We start from the raw sequence: 9,466 nt of genomic DNA on the forward strand, positions 1-9,466 counted from the left end.
CGATAATAACATGTTTTATTAGTGTCGCAAAAATACAATTAAATATTGATTTTACTAAAATATAACAATAAGCTATAATTATATTAGTCATAATTATGATTCGTATATTTAAATGAAAAAACAATACAATCTCAATACTATATTTTGTTTTATTCTATTAAGTACCTGATAATTTTCTACCATGTATGCGACAAACTTGCAAAATATACTTTCTATAGAGTCTGTATTAATAGCGCTTATTTTATCCCGCGCTGTCATTGTTAATTCCCGCGCATTTTGACAGTGACGTTTCAGCAATAATTGTGAGTTGGTGATTTGCTTTTAGTTGTGGACTATCGAAATAAATTTTAAAGGCTTGTGAAGAAACAAAAAGTATTTTTTTTTAATAACTGGTAAGTGGACGAATTTAAGTTCCTGCAAGTTATATAGTATACCTAGTAAGTTTTTATATTCCTGGCAAGTGTTGACTTTACTTTTCGTTCATAAAATACAGACAAATAGACGAAATAGAACTTAACTACAATAGTAGTTTTTACAATAAATACAACAAAAAAAATTTTCGTTCAAAAACAAGTATTGTTAATTTTTAAGAGTTAATAAGCAACTCTTCACGAAATTTGGAAACAATCCATACAAATATCATTGAAATTTATTATACCTACTCTTTATGATAAAACCTACATGATTGTTAAGTAACAATCAAGTTTCGTTGTGTCTATATTGGAAACGCATTGTAATTAAATAAAGTATCAGAGAAAGTTTAACCCAAATTATTACGTGAATTCTTGAATTACCGCATAACGGTAATAACTTGCCTTTATTACATTATCGATATATTTCGACTAAAATATGAATGCATCTATTATCTATGTCTGTCTCTATAATCTATATCTATGTCTACATAATCTATTCCATTTAAAAAAAAGTTGGGCCACAAGTATTTAAGTAGTATCACTACTGGAAGTTGGGATCCACCAGGCGTCAGCCACCACGCGTCAGCGATCCAGAAATTTTCAGATCCAAAAGCAGTAGAACCTGGGGTCGTTGGTTTGCGCGGTACAAAAGCGGGATCGAAATCGCTATAGCTTTAGGGAGTTACAGAGTACCCGTACCTCACGGAATACAATATTAGCAACAAAATGTCAGTAATTCTAAACGAACCTAAGGAACATTTGTAAAGGATTTATTTATAAATTGTCATAAACGTATAATATTTAATCAATTCTACTAGTATATATTAATTGAGGTGAAGAAACGCGCTGAATAAAAAATAATTGGCCGTAAAATGTCATGGAAACCATTAAAAACACATTCTAGGTAACCGATACATTATTAAATCAGTGTCCTCTAACTTCTTTATCTATTTAATGATACAAATTATATATAACAGGTGTCACCTCGCATATTCCTAAATAAGATCCCTTGAGATTTTCAACTCAATTTCACAATAATAACTCATGCTTGACTGCATCGTATATTGTACGTTTATAATTTCCTTACGCTCGAATATCCAGATTCGTATTTCGGCTTGTTCGAATAACAAGTAAATTGCGAAATGAATAAAGACTCTTTGGATGTCCCTACGGATTCTTTGTAGTCATACAACAACAATTTTGCTGCCACAGATAACATTTTGAAGTTCTTTTTATGAATCATGGATATGTCAAATGTACATACAACCTTTTGAGTAATTAACACACATAGTTAAAATACAACAATCTGAATTCTATTATTATTGTATATAGCTAAACAAATAAAGTTTTTTTTAATTTTGAACAATACGGGTAATATTTAATTATCACCGACAGTTATGTACTGAATTCTAAATAATGCATCCAACCAGTAGCTACACACTTAATCATTTCTGTGTAGCCGAAATAATACCAGTTAATGACAGTTTACATAAAAAAAACAAAACAAAAACAACAAAAAACAATTATACTAAATATATACAAAAAGGTTCAAATTTTTAAGAAAGGAATACATTTTAAATACTTAATTCGGCTGTGTTGTGTGATGCTGTGAAAGCGACACAAGTCAAGGCTTAAATAGTGCTCGTTGTATGTCCGGGATACATAACTGAGTTTTTTGCACAATATGTACGATTACGAGTTTGGTAGGCAGGAACAAGGAAGGGCAATTTTTCTAGAAGTGAGCTGCAATTATTTTTATTTGAGACGATGTCAAGTTACTACTTGACATTGCTACTGCAGTAAATCGTATTTTGGTTTATTTATTAACTATCATTCTTGACCGTACCAAAAATAATAATTGATCTATTGCAGGGGATCGAAATTAGGATCTCTAGAGGGATGAGAATGCCAACCATCCACAATCAAAATAATCATAACTAGACAATTAATGGAAAATATTAAATACCACTAATTTATTTCCGTAAATACAATCAATGTCTTTTAAAAGTATGATAAAAAAACAATCACTATCAGGATTGCATCATTGTCGTGCGAACGCGGTCGGCGTCCGCCATCTTGCGGTTGTCATGGTAACGCCATTGTTTTCCGCCTGTGAAAGTACCGTTTTGTTAGGGATGATGGATTATTGAACTCTGATATCCCTTTTGATGTTTAGGATATTTTGTTTTCAAACGTTTGCAAATTATTTATTACCAACATTTTGTTTTTATTACCGTAGTTGAGGAACGCTTGGTATCGAATATTTCGCCTTTGTTCGGTCTCATAGAATATAATATTTAATATTGAATATCTTATTGCTTGATACTAACAATCTTGTTTATACCTACTAGAGATATTAAAAATACCATTTGATAAACTGTATTTTTGTCCGCAATATAGTAAAACTAAGGACTACCCATTCAATTTATTATTTACAATTCTCGTGTCACAATGTTCGTTCCTATACTTCTCGTAAATATTAAGGGTGGTCCAACGCCTATTTTTTTTAACAAATCTTTTTGTTTTTATGATACAGCATATAAAAATACAAACAACCCTTAATTGTCACCCCTCTACTATCAACCCCTATTTTTTATTATAGTAGATAGTTGTTTTTATTGAACTAAAAAAAAGTTTCCTAGAAATAATATTCATGGCAAAACGACGTCTGCCGCGTCAGCTAGTATTTTTATAAAATATTACAACGAAATATTATTTAAGAATACATTGTAATTATATAATGATCACAAACGAACATCATTAAAAGAGAATGGCTAATAAATATTAATTAGAATAAGTACCAGAAGTCAAAATCTAGGGCGTAGAACGCATGAGCTTAGGAACTCTTTGACACTCTCTTTTATACAGCCGGCGTTATTTAAAATTGCTTCTTCGTAGAGTGTAAAAATGTACTTTTCATTACAGAAAAATGATTAGCCTGTTCATCCTAATAGCGGTGGTAAAAAGTCAAGAAATACCAAACCGATCCCATCAGCTAGCTCCGACTCATTTTAATTACCATTCATACCCAGTAAGACAATACCTTGAAGAAATTAGCCCGGAGCCTACCAAGTAAGTAATTGAATATACTTTAATTAAAGTTTTTACTTTTGATCGAAATCAAATAGTACAGAAAAGATTCCGCTGTTTTGATGTTATCAAAAGCTTGCTTTTAGCGTAGAAAAAAACGACTAATCCAATCCAATTTTATTCAAAAGTACTGTCTTCAATCGCTCTAGGCATTCAAACAAAGGGGCGCAAACATATAAATTACTGTATTTGGTCTTTATCTCTTTGAACTTATTATGAAACCGAACATGCCATGTAATCCTCACAACCCACCACTGGCGTGGTGACCTGTAAATTCGTTTAAACAGTAACTAAGTTAGTGCTTAAAATAATTCAGTCAAAATTTGGAGCGTGGCTAGCACCCCTTAACCACAATAGCGAGTGTAAACACAGGTACCGTTAAACTGGTCGGTACGGTCATTTAGCTGAATAGTTAAATGTTTTGGCTGGACATCCAATACTCATATCGATTTCTCATTAGCCTTTGATGATCTAAAGTGCTGGATAGATTTGATGATTACACTTGATGAGCTACGAATTTATCAATGCATCATGTAGATACACTATCAAAATATAATATTCATTATTAAAAAGGGCACGCAGACGCTAAAAATGAGATGAAAGAAATGTGTTTAAGTGTAAAGTATATAAAATTAAAGGCTTTTTATTTACATATTGTAGATTAATAAAAAAATTTAACGGTCAGGTACCTTTCTATGTCCAAGTATATTAATAATGAAATATATAACAGAAACTTGACATTAAATAACATTTATTACTAACGAAACACACAAAATAATAATAATCAAAAAAGAAAAATAGCATAAATTATAGAAAGAAAAAAGGAATAAGGTACATTGTAAGTGTATGTATGTGTGTTGTGGTTGTAACTGGCCCTGGCTCAGCATTAAGCTGTGGAGTAGACGTGTTCCACAGTGCTGGTCATTCTGCCAGAGAACACAACAGTTAGTTTGCGCCTCAGAAGAAAAATAATGTAATAATAATAATAATAGTTAAAATTAACAGTGTAAGTAAAGAAGTCTTGGAAATTTGTGTGTTAAAGTATATACGTATAAGTAGTAAATAAAATAATAATATATAAATTGCTATACAAAAATGAGGGAGTTAAATGGGGCATTATACCTAATAACAGCTATTTTTTTAACGAGTTACTTTTAAATATGAATAATATACAAGAACATATATATATTGATTAGAATATTAATCGTTCTAGGAATTATTAGCATCCATGGAATGGCCCATTACTCCGAATCATCACGATTAGAGCTAAATTTAACAAATAGTTATATCAATTTCTGGTGTTCTCATTATTGACTAAAGTTTAAACTATTGGCTTTTATAAATGTTACTTCGCTGCTCATTTTAAATTTAACAGCTCCTTCACTAAGTGTAATTCTTAGCTTTTTAAGATTCAGACTCATAAGAGTTGAGAGAGATCTGTTGAGTTCTCCTTGTTCTTCTTTCGTATAGAGAAAGCCTTGGTGCTGAATAAAAAAAATATAGCTAATTGCGAAACGTAGCCGAAATTTAGCCGCGCTACAATCCTATATTGTGGCGTCAAGCAGGTGATTAGCCTTCTGCATCTGGCATCTTTTCATTACGAAAATGCGAAATGAATTTTGCATATAGAAAAATCAGAATCGAAAAATTGTCGACCTCAGGTTCGAGAGTGGCACGCTTTATTCTCTAGCTTTCTTTTTTAAAAAGTGTCGTGTCATGTATCGATTTTTTTCCAGGAAAGGGCCAGTCTTATTCCCCAACGATGCCCCACCACCCCCTAAGCCTCCGTTAGTGGTAACTTCTCGTCCCCTGGCAGAGTCCATAGCAAGGAGTGAACTGAACAATTCAATAGCCGATTCCTCTTACATAAACCCCGTGACCTATCGACCAAGTTTTGGAAGTTACAACAGCTTAGGATATACGGTAAGAATAAAATGTAAAATAATTAAAGTTACTAATATAAATTCCTTTAAAAATCTTATACATAATACTTATGTCTGTTAGTGAGGCCAACTTTTGAATGTCAGCGCTAGAAGTTTTTAAACTCATTTAACAGTATACGAACAATAAATAGTGATAATAGCCCAGACATTAGAAATAATAATAATAAAAAAGCAATGAATTCTCTTTTGTTTTCATTAAATAGACGTTATTTTTTTGCGTCGGGTCGGAACGTGTTCTTAAATATGTATACTATTGAGGTTCGCGCGTTAATACAAATATGCTTGAAATTTTTACAACGGAGCTGTTAAATAAAGAGTTGAGCAACATGAGGGGTTCATGTTCTTCCATATTCTACTGTATTCACTGTATTGGCCGATCGTCGTGTTACTGTTGGTTTTATAACAGAAGCAATGGATCTATAGGACTGTCCATAATATTATACACCACCATTTGGGTATAAATAAAAGTGGCAGCGCGCTAGATGCCCAGAATGCTTTCTGACGCGCAGAAACAAACAAGACTGAGAATTTCCCAAAGCTCAAAAACTTGGAAGAGAGCGTAATTCAGACTCCGAAGAAATTTATTGCTATTTCATCCACCGGTAAGAACATGGGATGTTTTTTTTCTGTGACAGCTAAGGATGGTAAAAATCTAATAATTTAATCATGGAGGCACTTTGACGGGGTCGTTGTACGTGGGAAAAATAATAAAGTTGCGTGAGGAAATACCCAAGGAAATGCGTGGCAAACTCGCTAAAGTTGTTTGGTTTCCGCTAAATAACTCCCCTGCGCACAAGGCCAGAGTTACGATGGCCATTCAAGAAGCTGACTTCGAATTCATGGAAAATCCTTCAGAGTCACCGGAGTCCTAGTGATTTTTACCGATTTCCTTGGTTGAAGGAACATCCGAGGTAATAAATTTGAAGAACATGACGCGATAGTCACCGCGCTACACGATTCTATAAGGGATCAGTTTTAGAATTGCGTCATACACAACTTATTATTGAACACAGTATATATACCAAGATTAATAAAAAAAAACGTGTGAGTACACGCGTTAGAAGTCATACTTCTTTGGCGTAACAAGATAAAAATCTTTTCAAAAATTGTATTTTTCACCTTATTCTACGTTTTTAGAAAAAACTACACTAACAATAAATTACTTTCATAATTTTTCCGTAACGTTTATACAATATTTTCACATATATGAAATATAATAAAACCTAAGATAAAGCGAACCCCTTAATCATAGTATAAAGGCCATTTTACGCAATACAATTTTCGCGTTTAGATTTTTTGGGCACATAACTTAAGAGGAAAGCGCTCCCTCTATTTGTTTTAATCAGAGGTAAAGAGAATTTTCTCAGTAAAAAATGTTGAGATGAAGCGGCAGTATCGAGAAAAACAAAACACCTGCCGTCACTCGCAGTACGGATGTAATCAATCAGTTATAAGGGGAGAAATAATATCAAGGGATTTCCGAGGTGAGGCCACTAAATCTAAAAGTGATATTCTAAATAGAATTGCGTAAATATGTATTAAAAAGGAGTGTTGGCCTGGTGGCCACAGCGTGCGACTCTCATCCCTGAAGTCGTAAGTTCGATCCCTGGCTGTGCACCAATAGACTTTCTTTCGATGTGCACATTTAACATTCGAATGAAAATATCGTGAGGAAACCGGCTTGCTTTAGACCCACAAAGTCGACGGCGTATGTCAGGCACGGGAGGCTGATCACCTGCTTGCCTATTAGATTGACTTAAATGATCACGAAACAGATACAGAAATCTGAGGCCTAGACATAAAAAGGTTGTAGCGCTACTTATTTTTTAAGCGTGTATTAAAGTATACTTGCGCCTCTGGCACTGCGACTCATTCTTGCCAAGCGTAGATTTGGCCTCCGAAAATTTATAATGTCCATATAACAAAAAAAATAGAGGAAATTATTATCAGGTTGTAGAAATATTATGCTTTGCATATTATGGTTGCGAAAATAGTAACTTAAATCTCTGGTATATAGCTTTTACTAAGTGTCACAATACCTCTATGTATATAATTCTACTATACGTGTGTAATGTGCATGCCACTGAACTCCTCTTAAACGACTGGACTGTTTTGAATGAATTTTTTTGTATGTGATGATTTAGATTCACAAATCAGCCCGGTAGATGGCGCTTCAGTTGGTATATACGTTATTTATATACAGCAAATAAACAGCTGGTATATATATATATAAATCTTCTGTGCATATGTTCGTAATTAAAATCCTAAACGGCTGGACAGATTTTGATGAATTTTTTGTGTGTTCAAGTGGAGTGGAGAATGATTTACATTATTAGATTTTTTTGTATGTAAGACGTGTGTACAGGACAACGTCTGTCGGATCCGCTAGTTTTTTTATAAAACTGACGTAAAAAAACTATAGTTTCGTGGCCTACGTAGTCGTCAATCAAAAGAGCAAGTCAGGATAGCCACAACACAGAATGACCCAGATCTCTTGTCGCTAAACAAATGCCATAAGATATTGTTACTTATGACCTTACGTGACTGTGTATTTTTTATTGTTTGATATTAATAGTTACAAAATAACATTTTATGGGCAGACTATTTTGTTTACTTGTATAGTATAGATGACAAACTAATATTTACTTTGAAATTAAATTAACCTAATTTTCAGAATCAACAACCAGCGGAGCAATATAACACAGGTGTATCGTCAGAGCAAGATTATAGTGAGGTAGGATTATTTCCTAATCAAATGAATCAGGATATTGATATTTATTTGCTAACAATCCTCTTCAACATTTTCAGGGTCAAAACTATGCCTTTTCCTACATAGTTAAGGACCAAAAAAACGGTGATGATTTCTCACACAAACAACAAAGCGTCGGATCCGCTACAAACGGCGAATACAGGGTTCGGCTGCCCGATGGAAGATTGCAAATCGTCTCTTATACGGCCGATGACAACGGCTATAAAGCTAATGTCAGATATGACGAACAGCCTGTTGATAACCCTATATACCAAAGCAATGTCAACTATGTTGACAACGTACATAATGAATTCCAAAAACCTACTTATAACGTAAACAATTTAGACAACTCCAATTACGATTTCAGTAAAGTTAATTATAGAGATGAGATTCCCGTTAAAGAAAATCAGTATGATTCCAAGGAATATTACGATTATTCCGCTGAGAATTATAAAAATTCTGAATTGTATAACCCGGTATCAACTGCGAGTCCCTATGTTCAAGAGAATTATCAAAGTACTGTAGCTCCATATCAACAAATCTCTCACACAACAGCAGCCCCATATCAACAGAGTTTGTACACTTCAACCGCTCCGTTTCAATATAATTCACAGCTATTCCAAGTGAATCCTACTCCCTCCTCGTCGACAACAGTTAGGCCAGCGTATGAGGAAATAAAACACTTATTTACAACCCCAAATTACAAAAATATAGAAATAAACAGCCCATCATCATATTCTGCAGACGATTTTGTTTTGATTGGTAACAAAAACTCTTATAACTATGATTTGGGACTAAATCAAGGTTTGGTGTCTTCTACTCCAGCTTCATATATTGCATCATCCTTGAGTAATTTAAATGACAGGATCAATTCAAAACCTGTATTATCTAACAGTTATATAGATAGAATAAATAAATATTTAAGCTTCAAATAGATTATAAAGTTATGTTTTTTCAATTTTGACAGTTCATTTTACTTGCGTTGGGCTGCGATAGTGTTTTTGTAAATATTATAAGAAAACAATGTTGTTTCGTTATTTATTTTGTATAAAATATTTGAATAAATTACTTAAAATTATTATTTTTTTAATTTCTCTGAAGTAATCATAATAAAACAGATTTTTAAATTTGTTTAAAAACTTTTTTTATGTAACAGGAGGCAAACGGGCAGGAGGTTCATCTGATGTTAAGTGCTACCGCCGCCCATGGACACTCACATTGCCAAAATCTCTCTCAAGTGCGTTGCCGGCTTTTTAACAATTGGCACGCTC

At 33.3% G+C, this 9,466-nt stretch overlaps 1 protein-coding gene across 1 annotated transcript; it reads left to right on the forward strand.

Annotated features, from left to right (window-relative positions):
• The first annotated feature begins 334 nt into the window (after positions 1–334).
• On the forward strand, positions 335–9,214 carry LOC125052440. Its single transcript, XM_047653291.1, has 5 exons — positions 335–392; positions 3,339–3,485; positions 5,240–5,426; positions 8,121–8,180; positions 8,255–9,214. The coding sequence occupies exons 2-5, from the start codon at positions 3,343–3,345 to the stop codon at positions 9,128–9,130; spliced, it is 1,266 nt and encodes a 421-aa protein (XP_047509247.1). The 5' UTR covers positions 335–392; positions 3,339–3,342; the 3' UTR covers positions 9,131–9,214.
• The last annotated feature ends 252 nt before the right edge of the window (positions 9,215–9,466 follow it).

This window comes from Pieris napi, chromosome 9 (genome assembly GCF_905475465.1).
Source record: "Pieris napi chromosome 9, ilPieNapi1.2, whole genome shotgun sequence".
NCBI classification, from domain to species: domain Eukaryota; kingdom Metazoa; phylum Arthropoda; class Insecta; order Lepidoptera; family Pieridae; genus Pieris; species Pieris napi.

What these genes read in the sequence shown, in the direction of transcription:
- LOC125052440 (XM_047653291.1), top strand. Translation starts at nt 3,343, where the DNA reads ATGATTAGCCTGTTCATCCTAATAGCGGTGGTAAAAAGTCAAGAAATA. An exon ending in ATTAGCCCGGAGCCTACCAA is followed by an intron (nt 3,486 to 5,239) that starts GTAAGTAATTGA and finishes ATTTTTTTCCAG; the next exon opens with GAAAGGGCCAGTCTTATTCC. An exon ending in CAGAGCAAGATTATAGTGAG is followed by an intron (nt 8,181 to 8,254) that starts GTAGGATTATTT and finishes CAACATTTTCAG; the next exon opens with GGTCAAAACTATGCCTTTTC.